The sequence below is a fragment of the Leguminivora glycinivorella genome, chromosome 15 (genome assembly GCF_023078275.1).
Source record: "Leguminivora glycinivorella isolate SPB_JAAS2020 chromosome 15, LegGlyc_1.1, whole genome shotgun sequence".
Lineage (NCBI taxonomy): Eukaryota > Metazoa > Arthropoda > Insecta > Lepidoptera > Tortricidae > Leguminivora > Leguminivora glycinivorella.
In genome coordinates, this window is record NC_062985.1 from 4,122,909 (window position 1) to 4,140,055 (window position 17,147).

A 17,147-nucleotide genomic window follows, 5' to 3' on the forward strand; every position below is an offset into this window, starting at 1 on the left:
GGCGTTTTAAGAAACCCAAGTAGGTAAATATATTCTGGTAAAGTACCGTAAACGTTCTTTACCTTAAATACAACAGAAGCTATGCTCATTTCGAGGATAAGATTAGATAGCGAGCTATAGATGTGGCATTCATTGACTATCAACGACGCCTGGTAAATAAACATTAGATCCCTCATTTTTTATGTAGATATGTATCTACAAATTACACGGCGTATACACACAGTACATGTATCTATTTAATCTAATACGAAACGCTCTTAGTAGGTATAAGGTACTGACACTACTGGCCTAAGGTCCGGTTTTTAAGCTTTTCCACCTTCAGAATGCTATACCTAATATTTAAATGAGGTTAAATGTGTGTTCATGTTCATTAGACCATAAACAAAACTGCAAGATTCTTATATATATCATATAAAAATCTGTCGTGTGCGTGTATCTTATCTCGTTTCCAAACTATATTCTGTGCATATTAAGTTGTATAGTTTCTTTGTACTTTAGCGTACGTAGAAAATGATATTTAGTGTCAAGACATCGGGCGGAAAGGTCTGACACGTTACATCTACACCAAACACGAGATGAATCGCAGCGCTAAAACAAAGCCCCTTCCAGTGACTAAGCTCTCTCTAAACAATGACCTACGCACTATAATGGGGCCTAAAAACCCCAGTGATACGGCTCGGAGGACCAATTATAAGATGACGGGTTAATTAGACGCAATAAAAGTACAATGATGTCGTGTGACGGCTGTCGACACCTCTGTCACGGAGCGGATACACTATAGTATGGAAATCACTACAGGTAGTGCCTAAGTATAATCGAACAAACTGGATGGCCTATCATAGATTGCTGAATGTATATAGGGCATGTTCCTGTCATCTTATATTTCGCAGATATGTAGTTAATTTTGCAATGTTTAATTAAGAGTTGTTATATATCATCAATATTTTTGCGATCGCATTTTTACACAAGGAAATGTTGTATATTCTGTAAGACATGATAACATGATATGCAGAAGGACAAGAACGGACAACTGATGTTCTCATTTTGTCCCAGCTATTGCTAAATAAGAATTAAGGGAAGTGGCAAATAAGTATTTTGACAGAATTTGTTTTTCTTTTCCCAAATTCTCCAACCTAGGATTTGAGTGGATTAGAAGTCTAAAACAAAGTATACAAATACAATAACTGGCGACAATAATACCTCTATTAATTTACTGAATTTACCACATTTATTACGGATCTGAGAAAATGAAAGTGTAGTCACATTGTTACGTATTTACAACAAAGAGAATTAATTATTTGTATAAGTGTAATCTTTTGTTTCGAGCATAATAGCCCGCGCTGTGAGAAATAGTTGCTGGCTCCGATTCGCACATTTTAAATTTAAAGCAAAAAGATGCTACCGCTACTATCGCTAATGTTAGCCTATCCTTAAGGCCCTATCCCTAATGAATAAACTGATTGGACTCCTAACTCCTAGCAAATCTGTCAATCTTGAGTGAGACCGCTCTCAACTCTTTGTAGTCTTTAATGGAAAGCTAAAGAAGTTATAGTTATTTGTTATACAAGGGGGCAAAGTTGTATTTTAACGCCGAGTGTGGAATTGAAAAACGAGCAAATGAAAGGATTCTATAGTTGAACCACGAGCGAAGCGAGTGGTTCGAGAATAGAATCCTGAACTTGCGAGTTTTTTAACACACGAGAAGTAAAATACATTTGCACCAACACAAAACTTTTAGGAAAACACAACGCAAAAAAATGTGTTTATCACTGCTTCCAGTAGTTCCACAGGTGGTAAATCATCTTTATTACTAGATTCACCTACTTTTATCAATTTTAAGGCAGTTAATTTGACTTTATTCAAGGTCAAATTACTTTACCCACTAGTGGATAAAATACGTTTTTACCCGCTATTATTAAAGGACAAAACACGTGTTTCCGAGCTAGTGAGGGGAAAATATATTATTGGTAGCGCTGAGATACCCTAGTTGCTTCAGGGCTCCTAAATATTCGCTCGTGATCCACAGGATCCACTAATGGGTCACCATGTTCGGTACCCATAGTTTGGGTACCTACCAAAACGCATGTGAGATGACTTTACCGTTGATCTTAAGTAGGTCAACTTACATTATTATAATCGTTATATTTCAGGAATCCCCGTCGCAGTTAACCCCCCAGGTTGAAGAGCTAAATTGTTAAAAATAAACATGACGTGTAATTTTACTTGCCGAGCATCAGATGGCATTCCACACAAATCGACTCATTTTACACTACCGGTCAGATGTTTGAGTTTAAGTGTGGTCTAACTTCTCTGTTTGCGATAAACTAACGTGAAACGGCTTTCGAAATATAAACAGATTAGATTAGTAGGTAGTTTGAATCAAATCTCAGAGTAATCTCTACGAAAATTGATCGCCCATACAAGATCATATACCTAGCAACTTTAAACTTTTGACCGGTAGTCCTAGTTCTAATAAATAATATGAGTGCGACATTTTTTAACACTTCGTCACGAAAGGTAAATAAGATACATAGAGGGTGACTGTTTCATGGTTGCATGTGGTTGTGGCCTATCTGACCTTATGTTAGCCGGACATAAGCGCGTTCTTGCTGGATACTAGTCAGTTTGGTAGCAAAGGTATACGTTAACCTTTACCATAGACAAGTAACTTGTAAGGAATGCGATTGGATTAATCCAAATATCACTTTTGTAGAAAGACTAATAGAACTTGTACTATTTTTCTTGTAGAAACTGTAAAAAGTTCATTTATTTACTCTTATCGTAATGTTGATGATGTCACACAGTGGCTCACACATGGAAATAACTGTCGTAAAAGATGTTTTTACTAATATAATAACAACTCAATTTCAGTCACTTGGGGTCGACGCAGCATGTCTTCCGCTTCCATACCTCCTTATTGTCCGTCATCTCATCAACATCATTCACTTGCTTTCGCTTCATATCATCTCTCACATAGTCCATCCACCTTTTCCTCGGTTTTCCTTTCCCGTTACTTTCTTCCACATTCATTCGCAATACCTTTCTCGTGAAATGACTTTCATCTCTTCGCATCACATGCCCATACCATGCCAGACGACTCGCTCTTACTTTTTCTACTATCAGTGCAACTTTCAGGATTCCTCTTAAATACTCATTCTTCATAAAAACAATTCAATTTGATACAGAATAATGCACACGTGTTTGTATCGAGATTAACAGTCTTTACTAGCTCAATGTCTGCCATTTCTCAGCGTCAGGGGCACGAACGCGCTGGACCGTTAACTCCTTTTATCATTCGCTTGCGTAGCAGTGACCGTGAAAAGTTTGCATTGACTCATTTCGGCAGAAACAAAAACATCTAAAAGTGTAAACAGTGCTGTGGAATATGGACAATATTTCCCGTGGACTTTACACTTTAGATAACTTTAGATGCAGTAAATTCTTGCGGTGTTCTCTATAATAAATGATCTATAATACTTAAAGCAGAAGGATATAGTACGAAAGTGGTCCATTATCAGTTCTTCGGACCATATTCGCCTATCAAAATTTAAAGCACAAAGTGACAACTCCAAATAACAGAAAGTAGCGCCAAATATAGTAGGCAATAGGCTTAGTAGCTACAATACCTACTAGACACTGTTTTACTTGTATAATGTATACTCAACTTATCTATACTTATATAGCACAAAGAAGCGAAAATACCATCCTCTTTAGGCCAATGAAATATTTATATTTTCAGTTCACAAGCAATTTATGTTATTGACTCGATCAAAGTCCGGTTAGAAAATTAGGACCTAAGTATATTATTAAATAATTCCGATTTTGCACAACCTCAGGAAGAGAAGTATTATGATGAACTGGCACAGTTTATTTTCCTTATTTAATATAGGTATATTTATTAAAAAAAAGTATCGAATTAATGGGACATCTTTGCTATCACGAGATTTGCGCGTGAGAAACTATATGACTGGCGATCACTGCGATCAGAGATGGCAATAATTAAAAGGAATCTCAGAAACAAATGAAGATTGAAAAAAAAATCCCCTACCTGGTCTCAAAACACCCATCACACTAGCTTAGTCCCGATAAACTGACAAAACGGATGTCAATGCTTCCCGTACTTCCGCGGCCTGTACCTCGGTCAGACACCACTCCCCACTTACTGCCACGATATAAGGTTCACATTAGAAGTACCGGACTATATAGGGTGGTACAGTTAAGCGCACGTAACGCATACGCAATGAGTATAATCGAATTGCATCACCGAAACGCTGATCTAACGTATGCGCCAATGGAGTCTCAAAGTTAAGAAGGTGATGCTAATTAAGTACATAAGTATAATACATAGTAGAGTAAATGTATGTTTGCATACTGGTTATGTGTAAAGCAACATTAGTCATTCCTTAAGAGTCTTAAAACCTGTAGGATCGAATGATCATTTAAATTAAGGTAAGCCCGTGGGAAACGAGTTCTATGGATTTTCCGTCGTTATACTACGTATATAGGATTGCTAGTCATGCTTTCTACTTGAAAAGGCCCAAGAAAATACATCTTGGTATTTGCAATTTTATGGCACTAGCATAGGTGGTACACTTTTGTCGGTAGGGACCTATTTAGATTCTAAAATATGCACCGAAATAAATTAAAACGAGAAACAAATCATGTCCGTATTTGACACTGACTACGAAAAGCTCGCAATAATAATTCTATGCATTTTAAATTGGTTTTGTTTGATCAACAGAGCACAGAGCAGGTACACATTTTGGCAGCCACACCCGCATAGCGCTTCTGACGTAATTTCAGGGGTCAATTTGCCAGTGAGAATATTGACGTAGGTAAATATTGGAATCGTGTCGGTCAGTCGAGCATCCGCTTACGCTACGCGTAATCCGAACGCGACGCATTTAGACACAATTCTTGTTTATTGTTATAGGGTTGAACTCAAATATTAGTCACTTTCATTCTCTTTAGATGGATTGTGTGAAATAACTGATATATTTATTTATATTATAACTGTTATTAATGGACACCAAATATCAACAATTTCACCTCACTAAATGGTACATAATGTTTTTATCTTTAACTTTTACATATAACAAGTACCTAAATCATTATATAGTCTAGAGAACTGGGGTTACCAATTACTTTCTTCAGGGGGTCAGGTTTTTAAACAACAGGCCCCGTAGCCGAATGGCATTTCTCCGACGCCAAACGAAAGCGATACGCCGCTGGCTCTGTCGCGCCAATACGCAAGCGCGATAGAGATAGATATCTACTAGCGCTTCGTTTCGTGAGCGTTTCGTGAGCGATTGTGCCATTCGGCTAGCCACCCTGCAGAGCAAAAAGCAGAGAGCATAAAATAGGTTGGCAGTTCGGATTCGGATCGCAGTCCAACTTTATCGTTTATCTGCATAATTCAGTACAACAACAGTTACAATAATATCATATTTGTTTTAGTACCATTGGCAGTGAAATTTTATTTCTTAGACCTTATTATTTCACTGATAAAGCCTATAATTGGTCAGTTAAGAGTGTGTTGATGGTAAATGTAAATTAACTTCTCATGGTTCAATTGATTATAATTTTAATATCTGTATGAATCATTCCCTGACATCATCCCGTTAAGTGTTTAAAGGATAAAAAAAAAACAGATTTATTGCAAGAAAATATAGGTACCACTATGAATGATGAATGAACAAGACTTGTATCTACAAGTTCTGTGGTTTATTGTATTTTCAACAGTTCAATGTTCTGTGGTTTGCAAATTGACAAGGTCATCATTGATTTTTGGTATTATTTATTGTAGTTAACTTTGCTACAGCAAGTGATGAATTATTTGCGCTACTAGCAAATAGAATATTATATTATTTTGTCTTAAACAGATTGAAATTTATGCTATCTATACTAGAAATCAGGTATATTTTAGCAAAAATGATGAGTTTGCCTTTATTTTCTTACCAGGCATATGCATGATCGCGCGATAAATGACAAAACATCCCGCCGTCCCTTAATCGAACTTACAAATAGTGAGATAGGGACGGCCTGATGTTTTATCATTTATCGTGCGACCATGCTTGCCTGCCAGGATGCAATTTTAACCAATACATTTTGTGAGCAGGTTCAATAATTAAGTATATATTTTTTACTGCTCACTAGGTCAATAGAATTACAATTAATTATTTTAAGCCTGTTTTATTCCCTATAAAAATATAGCTAATTACTAAAACCATATTTTTACTTCCAAGATTTTATTGCTCAGGTTGCCGCTCAATTACAAATCATTTTTTTACTAAAATAAAAAAAAATTGGGCAAATCAGGCGTTTTAGCATCTGAGAAAGCAGTTGTTGTTGTCTCATGCCAATAAGAAGTTTATTAGATTCATAGTGGATTAGCGACCGCCCTGGCTTCTCACAGGTATTATACATATCAACCTTCCTCTTGAATCACTCTATCACACAGATAGACATACAATTGTGATGTGTAGTTGTACCATTGGACTGCTTAGGAAAATCATATTAAATAAGACTTTGTAAAGCAAACATAACATAAAAACTGGGTATGCAAGATTAGAAAACAAGAAGAATATATCCGTGATCTAAATTATCTGATATGCCTCCTTGACATTGGCAGGAGAATGATATTATACCTAATAAATATGGTGGTGGCAGAATAACAGCGTCCGTTGCTGGCAGTCCTTGTGGCCGCTGCGCCTCGAGGCCCTCTGGCACAGACATTAGCTGAGCCACCTACCTTTTCAATTAGTTTGTAAGCATGCCTGTGTACTTTTATAATGTACCTGTGTTCAAACTTTTGAATAAACATCTTTATTATTATTATTATATTATAATATTGGCTTTTTACAATTGGCTGATAAGAGGACCAGTAGGTACCAAAATATTTTATTTAGTGTCAATTTATCAGAAGATTTTATGAAAGAAAAATAATAAAACTCACCATTTAACAGTTTGGGTTTCACTTCTTGAACAGATCCATTTCTGTCCCCATTATTCTGCAAAAAAAAATTACGAATTATAAAGTTTCCTCCTTATCAAAGGAAAGTACTTGTTAAGTAAATATTTTGTTATATTTACTCAATTCATAAGCACATAATAAATAAAAACCCATATGCTACAACATAAAGGCACAATAAGAGTAGGGTTTAAACTCTGTGGGAGAGTGCGATTATCAATCGTAGGATAGCAATGAACCTGTTTTCAATGAATTTAGAAAATTACCTTTGATGGAGATACATTGATGTAGCTCTTGAAGGTTTTCTCCGTTTTCTTCTCATTCATTTTTAAATAATGTAGTTTATTCACTGAACACAAACGAGGGTCATAACGTCTTTGGCTATAATTAGACACTGTTTACAATAATTCACATGATTTGTGTAGAATTCACATAGATTTGATAACAATCATCCCGCAAACACTTCACTTACACTTCGACACTGTCCTTCTAGTCCTTAATGCTAGTCGAAACATTAAACTAAACATAATTATTGACACTCAACTTTAATACTTAATCTCCAATGGGGAATTTTCTAATTCTAAGCAGTGATAAATAATATTTCTCCAAATCCTCATTCCCGTGCCCCAGCAACGAAAACGAAACGACAAAGTCGACAAACGACAGCGACAGATAACTCTGTAATTGCCAGATATGAAATTAAAAGGGTGGCGATTTCTCATCAAAAATGAAAGTGATTTGATAATAATACATATAAAGACAAATATTTCTTTATTGATACCAACGTGATTAAAAAAATATAAAACAAATTATTCATCACCACATTTTTCATAACTACACCACCATAGACTAGTAATAGAATCAGTGTTGCCAGATGGGTTTGACGTTCCGTTACGCACACTTCTTAAAAATAGTACGCCAGTTCAAGTTTGGGTACACGAAAATGACAAAAATCAAAATGTATAGTCTACCAAGAAATACATGCATATATAACTCATGATAAAAATTGGTTGTCTGTAGAGTCGGTTTACGGACGGTAGTTTCAAATACTATATAAACTCTAGAGTTAATACGTGCAGCTTCTGACGTTTCCCATACAATTGAGCGGCAACCAAGCCCCCCTAATAAAAATTCGTGTAAAATGCATATACTCATCCTTGACTTCCTTATGACTTAGATAATGTATTGAAAAAGGATGGATATATGCTAGTTATTTCTCTTTTTGGTAGGTGGTCCCTGGTTTTGTGTTAGCTAGGGATGTTACTTTGTCGATTCAATTATCGATAAAATATGCACTTACTTACGTTCTCACCTTAAAAATAATATAAACGTTATATATATAAAAGTAACGAAAACATACAATATTGATATAAACATTTCATTTGGATTATTATGTGGCTTTTTGGCTATGAAAGTCATATATTCATACATTCTTGCCTAACCGTACCTACTGATTGCAAATAAATGGTTTGTTTATGTACTTACCTACATAAACGGTCACTTCTCTTCTCTTACCAAGTCCTAATATTACATTATCATACCTATGCCTCCCCACAGACGAGTCTTAATTTTCATAATCTTAAATTATACTTGTGTTTCGTCCTCGATATTAGTAATTTAGAATTATAGAACACATTGTAGTTACGCGGAAGTGTAACCACTCATCACTTGTTTAAGGGAAAAATTGCCGGTGCTGGCAATCCCCTTTTTTTTTTTTTTTTTTAAACGGTTTCGCCGGCTTGCCCTGGTCAACCCTCTTCATTCGCATTTTAGTGCTCAACCACTCCACTTGTTAAGTTCGTGATTTCGACATGCCGAAGCGAAAGAACGAGGAAGAACTTGAGTTGCTAAGAAAACGCTTGAAGCAACTCAAAAAAGATATCAAACATGTTGTTCCAAACTCTGGGGAATAAGTTTGGAACAAAAAGAATTAAAACATTGCCTGAATTCATCTCCAAAGGTTTATCACTATAACTGCTATCATTATAACTCAATCTGTATAAACGTCAGTCAAGCAAAGGAATGATTCATACCTTTGGTTAGCAGTGGCTACACTGCATGTATGGAATGACTGTTAGAGCCTTTCTCTAACCGCTGTCCTCGTAGTCTCCACACTGGTCAGCATGACTGGCATCTCAAGATCTGTATTAAAAAGGGGTAACTATGACTTACAAAGTCACTAAATTATCTCTATATAATATCACACATTTAGTTCTATGCAAGTATTATTACAAGGTTAATCTCATATTATTCTTTCCATTATAGGTTCTCAAATCTCACTGAAATCATTAATTCCAAGATGCTTATTGAAGTTATTACAGTTCCAACTATTTATCATCATCATCATTATCATGACCATCATCATGTTAGTTCCCTTTGAACTACATAAATGCAGTACCCAAATACATATGTAAAGTATCTCAAAGACACTTTCCAGCCACCATTATGGTGCATCAATATTCATACCAAAGTACTACACAAATAATGCAGTAAATCAGTAAACAAAGTCAATTTCTAACAACATTTGTCTCTCATTACAGTTGCTATTATCTCAACTAATGTATTGAGATATATCAACTTAATTCAGCATATTCAGGATACAAAATTCCATATATAATAGCCAAACTCAATATGAAAGCTTTGTAACCATTCTCTTACAAAGTACACTTCTCAAACATGTCTCTCATAAACACAACTAAGGCAAGTACATTAACACCACACATAGATCAACACATTACAGATTATTAGAGATATTTCATAAACAACAGAACACCTCTGTCGTACACATATTATCAAAGCCACTTATAGTTACATCATAGATGTTTCATAAGCCACAGAACCTCTCTGTGGTAACCACATTATCAAAGCCACTTTTAGGTAAATCATAGGTGTTTCATAAACCACATTATCATATCAGTAATTACTTTCATAAACATGAATTTAACCAACACATGAAAAACCCATAGGGAAATCAGGTAGTTCTTTCATCTGGCACATTACCAAATCCATCTTTATCAAATCATACATTTTCTTAGACACAATATACAAACTTAAAGCTATACATTTACATGGTGTCACAACGCTCCACACTAGTGGCCAACGCTTGACAAATATCCTTTTGGACCCAAACTGTGTACGAAGGTTCGTCAACCTCCCAGAAAAGCGCTAATCTTGTACACATGCCTGACTGCCCTTACAGTGTTCACCATCTTGGGGGTCCTCCCAGAGGATGCGTGAACCCATGGCCTTCAGGCGTCAGCGGCCGGGACTCACAAACCACCGGCACTTACCAAGGCTGGGGGCATAACTCCATCCCCAGCCAAATATCATAACTTTCTCATATTGGATAAACATCATAATTACCAAGGCTGGACCACGCCCCCAGCCTCTGGTTGCGGTCATACCAGCATCAGGGCTACCCGATGCCTGGTCCCAAACTCGTTGGGGCCGCGCTGACTTACAGCCACTATGGCTCTTTCCCGCATTCAACATGCGCCTTTCCCGCATTCAACATGCGCCATTTTGTGTTGCAATCATCTTTTATATGCATAAACGTGTAACAACTCCATGCCACACTCATTTCAATATATTATCCACAACAGAAACACCATCATCGTAAACTTTGTAATAATGCATAGCAATAATATTCAATCATGAAAAGTTAGTTTTAGGTTAAATATACGAGAACGTTTTGGGAGAATAACTCCTCTTTTATCAAGAGATAAAAAACACCACTTAGCTTTCTTTGGTGACTCAGCTCCCCTTGATGAGCACTGATTCGAATATTAATTTACATAATTAAATTCAACACGCCATAAAGTGACAAACAGGTTTTTACTGGTTTGAATGGAGGTTGTTTCGTTCAGTTGGTAGTGTTGCCAGGTAACTCGCGAAACGTCGCGACACACCCGACGACGAAAGTTTAATGAAAAGGAGTTAGTGTAAGCAACAAGTGGCGGGACCACTCTTTGATCTTCTCCAATTGCTTGGACCGCTGTTGCTCTCTTTTGTCTCTCATCTCTAGGCGTCACTGACTCTATGCCATCTTATGCAAATCACTCTGACATATTTTCAGAGGTATACATGATTTCTGTTTCATTGATGCCTTCTACTTAAGCCTATATCCACCTTATTTTATCTCTGAGTACTTAGTATGTTATTATCCACTATCTCTTCCTTTGATCTATTTTCCATTATGTTTCACATCTTCTCTTTGAACCGGTATATCTACTTCTATATCAAGATCCATCATTTCTTCCTCATAGAATGTTTATCATTTAATATATCCTTTGCAGGATCCACAGACACCATTGATTCTCTTATCTCAAGGACACAAATATATAGCAATATATCCTATAAATATAGTATTACCTAATTTGCTTTGGCCACTCTACATTGCCCATTTATTTCTGTAATTAATTTTGATATACGATCAACTTTCTGAGTCTCTCTGTTCTCTTGATTTTTTCTTAATTTGTACATACTATGTCACCAACACAACACGTGGTGCCACCTTAACTTGAACTCTCACTTGTTTATTCTTAACCTCTCACAATTCGAGAGACCCTCCCGCGCCAGAAAAAGAATTGTCAATCATCTGATTGCTCAGACATTTAGATGGGCTATATAACAAAACTTCAGAACCATTTAAGTAGTCAAAATGTAACTTTTCTATGTCATTTAACGGTCCTTTTGCCACATCAGCCGGATTCAATTTGGAGGGTACATAACGTAGATCCAAGTTTTTGTTCTTTTACATTTCTTCTATCCCTTTTGTTACAAATAGTACAAGTAACTTGTTTGACTGCCACCAATAACAATCTGACTGTCACACTCTAATGTTTGCTTAGTCACTTTTTATTGGGAGATATCTTTTTACATATTATATTAATCTATTTTCTATTGAGGTGCCTCATAGTTCTAAACGGACTATTTTTAAATCATCCTTGATTTCTTATGAGAGTCAGTCTATTTCAGTTAATACCTTTGCTGTATATATTATAGTTAGTATCTCTATGCACTATAGCAGAATATGCATTGACTAATGCGTCTGTGAAACCATATATTTGACAAGTTTCTTCCCTGGATATATTTCTAGGTAAGTATACCTACATATTTCTTTTACTACCTCTACACAGTTATATAGTTTTCCAGTATGTTACAATTTCTTTTAATAAGGTAGAGTTTCATCTAATATTTTTTATTTACCCATAAAGATTGTAAGAGCAATTTAGCTGGTTAAAAGATAGGCGCTGCAAGCCCACACGGATCATATTTAGATGTAAGCTATGGTATTTAGTATTTCTCTTTTGATGAAAGTATTTTTTGTTGGATTTGTTCTTGATTTAAGTATCTTTGCACATATCACAAACCAATCCTAAAGTTTTTACTGTGCCTTTATTGTCTATTTCTGGAATGATTTTCCAGATCCATAGGATTCGTATCCATAGAATCCGTTTTGTTAATGTTCTCTAGCCATAAAATCTAGTCACATCTCTTATCCTTTTCATTTAGTCCGATTTATAAGAAAGCTTTCTCTATATCAGCTATTTGTTATTCTATGACATCTGAACTTGACCAGGAGTTGGATGAGATCTTTTAGCATCAGAGGGCCATGATATAGACTCAATCAAGCTTTTACCTTCTCTACCCTCTGCTGAAACGTTATACAGTTCTCATGGCCTTTCCACTCAAGGAAATTCCATGGTGGGCCTAATTAATCTACCTGGCTGTGATTAGGGACAAACTCTATAATCTCTTTATTCAATCGGTCTTGTGGGATTTTTTCATAAATGAGCAGTGCGACTCTCTATTGCAGGTAGACCCGTAGGGTACTCATTACACCGCTAGCCAACCGTATAACGGTTGTTAATAATAGTAGTGGTCTCATTAATTATTAATAGCTTCTTCGTCTCTATCCGTGCTAGAAGTATCTGTGGTAATAATGGATTCTAGTTCTTTTCTAGTTCTAGTACTTTTACATTTCCTAACATCTAAAGTAGGGTCAGGTTTTGTTAATTTATTCTCATACAGATTCTGAAAGTAAGTTAAAACCATCAGGTCATTTTGTCTCTATGATCAGGTTTTCCTGATAAGATCTAGCCTAATATAGATTTTTCTGAAAATTTGTTTCTCAGTATTCATAAAGAATAATAATAATAATAAATGAGCGGGCTCGAAAGACCCGAGAATTTTAAACGGAGATGCAAATAATAATAATAATCTCTTCCTATAAGTATGTCAATATGATCTGACAAAGGGTTATCATCTACTAAATTTATCCTTTTATTGTAATTGCTCACATATGTAAGCAGATCTTCTCTGGGACATGATACACTTGGTGTAATTGCTGGTACCATATTGGTAAACAATAATCTTAATACCTATATTTTCAAGCAAATTCTAATCAGTTTACTTTTAATTTCCTTTAGTTGCTCAGTTTCAATTCTTTGTGTCATATAACTTCTTTGAGAACTACTGTCTCTCAATAAGTGACATTTATTTCTTGACAATTCCATTCCTTTTTATAGCAGACAATGCAGCTGTTTGTAAAACAGTGGTTCCTTCTCTGTGTATGTGTAAGGTGTTGACAGGTTTTATTTACTATTTGAAAGTCATAGCTTCGGACACAAGGCCTTGCAAGGTATTGCAATGAACGCATTTGACATTTTGATTATATTCTTTTCTCTATGTCTTCCTTTAACACAAATATAGCAGCTGTTTGTTAATTTCTTATACGGTTTTTCATGACCATGAGGTATCTATGAAGATAAGGCAAAATCGCTGTAATAATACATACATACATACAATCACGCCTGTATCCCATAAAGGGGTAGGCAGAGCACATGAAACTACTAAAGCTTCAGGGCCACTCTTGGCAAATAAGGGGTTAAAAGAAAATAAAACTGTGGCATTGCAGTGACAGGCCGCCAACCTCTCGCCTACACCACAATTTAACCCATATCCCATAGTCGCCTTCTACGACACCCACGGGAAGAAAGGGGGTGGTGAAATTCTTAACCCGTCACCACACAGGCAGGCTGTAATAATTGTTTTCACAATTTTCTAGCTTTCCGTTTAAGTTGATATTTTATATTTTCACTTTTGGTGTCATAAGGCCTCTTTAAAAAAGGAGAGCCTAAATTTTAATAGGTGATGAGGTATAGATAGCCAACCTTAGTTATCAGAGTGCTGTCGATATACTCAAAAATAGGTCTGAAAACCCAAGCAAGTGGTTAATATCCATTATGCCACTCTATACAGAGTGAAATGTTTGAAGATTGGCACAAGACCATAAATGAGATCCAATAACATCTCATATTCTTAACATTCATTAGGGGAAAATATTGATCATCATCACTTGAGGTTCATAGTCATAGAAAAGTTTCCAGACTATATAATATATGAAGTGAAACTAAGTAAGTTTAAATCTACTCAAGAACTTAGAAAACAACTTGATATTGTTATAATGGCAAGAGAATCCTCTCTCTCTCCTTTCGAGGTCACATGAAAATTAACAAAACTGAAGAAGTTCAATTTAGTACTGAGGTCCTCCATACCTCCTTTAGGTATATTAATTTATCAACATCACATCAGTCCCACTGACTTATACAAGAATGAAACTGGTCCCATCAAGGGGTACCAGTCCAATACATTTCCCTTAAACTTGTGGAGTATAAACTCAGATAATTTGCTTCGCTTATTAACCCGTAGTTTACTTAATTGTATGTTAGACACCTATATATTAAATTGTAGAATTAAGGCATTTTCAAATTCAGCTAATTCTTCTTCACCTTCGAGCTGTGAGGTAGTCACTTTAGAAATTTCATTGGTACTTGTTTGTTTACAATTTTAAAATACTGATAAAGTTCAGTATTCAACCGGTTTATTATAGTGTGTAATTTTGATGAAGTGATGACGCTTTGTTCTGATTTGTTTTTAACTCATGGTATTTGTGCACATAGTAACTTGGTGTCAGTGGTCAACTTCTCTATATTACTAACAAATGTGGATACTTGGGCAAGCAGGTTTTGTTAAAATTGGCATAAAATGGTTGATTCCAATAAGAAGTATTTTAACGACGTCAATTATGTGGTTATTTCGTAGTTCATTTTCAGAAAATTTTCATGTGATTAAATTGCAAATGATGAATCATCAATATTTTAATTTTATGTGATGTCAAACAGCACAATTCACAATAACACTATAATGATGAGTACCTATACTCAATGCGTAAAGATATTTTGAGATAAACACATTCGTACAATACAAATTTGCGTGGAATTTCATTATTTATCATTTGCCAAAAGATGCAAAACTGAACATGTACAAAACACCTTTATCATTCATATCCCCTGACTTTAAAGTAGTTAAAAGCTTTTACAACACTCACCGAGTCTTTCAACATTTTGCCCCAAGGGCGTTCATATCGCCACAAGGGCGTCCTTGCTAGGGATTAAACCCCAAACCTCTTTGCTGTGCCTGCTTCCCAATGAGCCATAAAACCGAATGTCTGCATTGGGACCACAGTGGCTAGAATTAGCGTAGATTTATCCTGGTACTACCTCCCTGTGTAGAAACGGACTCCCCGTCATATTTTCAGGTAATCAACAAGTAATTTCACTACCTTTGTTTATATAAACACATATTTTGCCGGTCACAATATTTACATTTACAATCCTTTAATGTCATATGTCAAAGACAGACGTTCGTAAATCGACTGTTTTTTATGCGTGTTTATCGATCACATCGATTTTTCATTTATGTTTTAAGAACCAATAATTACAGAAAGCAATTATTTGTCCTTTTATTTGTGTATTAATTTTGTTAATGTTTAATAATAATAATAATAATAATAATAAAGACGTTTATTCAAAAGTTTGAACACAGGTACATTATAAAATAATAATAATGTTTAACATATTTATTAATTTATAATAAGCATTTGAAAATAAAATGTTGTAAGTACTAACAAACCTCGTAAACTTGAGCTCTACAAACTTCGTAAACTTGTACTTATCAAACTTCGTAAACTTGCACCAATTGTCAACCTCACTTTGTCGAACAACAAACAAACATTCTTTATCAATATTTCTACACATAATTGGTATGAAGGGAAATCACAATAAAATAAGTATACAATTCGTACATTCATGCTTAAATAAAAGAGCAATATATCTTTATTATAACACACATAACGTAAATGCTATGCTGCCAATTTCTGTGTCCATCTCGTGGCTATCACTTCTACTCGACGCTAGATGACATTAATAATTTCAAATCAGCTTCTTCTAGTACCTGTTAAACCTATTTTTCGTTAAATTGATGAATGTAGAACACAAATAAATAATTTTAAATGATATGAATCACACATCCCATGAACTGACGTCTTTATGCAATTTCTCAGATACCATAATAGAATTTTAACAAATGAAATGTACTTTTAACTTTATTCTTTCTGTGATTTTGGCAGCGTCTCCCCAGCCACTACCAAATATCCCAGCATCTCCACCAATTTTTGTTCCAAACTCTGGGGAATAAGTTTGGAACAAAAAGAATTAAAACATTGCCTGAATTCATCTCCAAAGGTTTATCACTATAACTGCTATCATTATAACTCAATCTGTATAAACGTCAGTCAAGCAAAGGAATGATTCATACCTTTGGTTAGCAGTGGCTACACTGCATGTATGGAATGACTGTTAGAGCCTTTCTCTAACCGCTGTCCTCGTAGTCTCCACACTGGTCAGCATGACTGGCATCTCAAGATCTGTATTAAAAAGGGGTAACTATGACTTACAAAGTCACTAAATTATCTCTATATAATATCACACATTTAGTTCTATGCAAGTATTATTACAAGGTTAATCTCATATTATTCTTTCCATTATAGGTTCTCAAATCTCACTGAAATCATTAATTCCAAGATGCTTATTGAAGTTATTACAGTTCCAACTATTTATCATCATCATCATTATCATGACCATCATCATGTTAGTTCCCTTTGAACTACATAAATGCAGTACCCAAATACATATGTAAAGTATCTCAAAGACACTTTCCAGCCACCATTATGGTGCATCAATATTCATACCAAAGTACTACACAAATAATGCAGTAAATCAGTAAACAAAGTCAATTTCTAACAACATTTGTCTCTCATTACAGTTGCTATTAT

The 17,147-nt window shown here is 35.3% G+C and overlaps 2 protein-coding genes across 5 annotated transcripts in view; both read right to left on the minus strand.

Moving 5' to 3' along the window:
- The window catches only part of LOC125234126 (myotubularin-related protein 10-A), a 34,345-nt gene extending 26,730 nt beyond the window's left edge, over positions 1-7,615 (minus strand). The window contains exons 1-2 of one of the 2 annotated variants that reach the window (XM_048140321.1): positions 7,237-7,615; positions 6,956-7,010 (exon numbers count right to left, since the gene is read on the minus strand). In XM_048140321.1, coding sequence (XP_047996278.1) covers positions 6,956-7,010; positions 7,237-7,296 — 115 coding nt within the window. In that variant the 5' untranslated portion in view covers positions 7,297-7,615. Of the gene's footprint in view, positions 1-4,048; positions 4,223-6,955; positions 7,011-7,236 lie in introns of those variants that run through there. The other variant, XM_048140322.1, reaches the window with a different exon arrangement.
- Positions 1-17,147, minus strand: part of LOC125234127 (NAD-dependent protein deacetylase Sirt6) — a 309,879-nt gene that overhangs the window by 278,743 nt on the left and 13,989 nt on the right. The gene's annotated exons all lie outside the window — the stretch shown is intronic.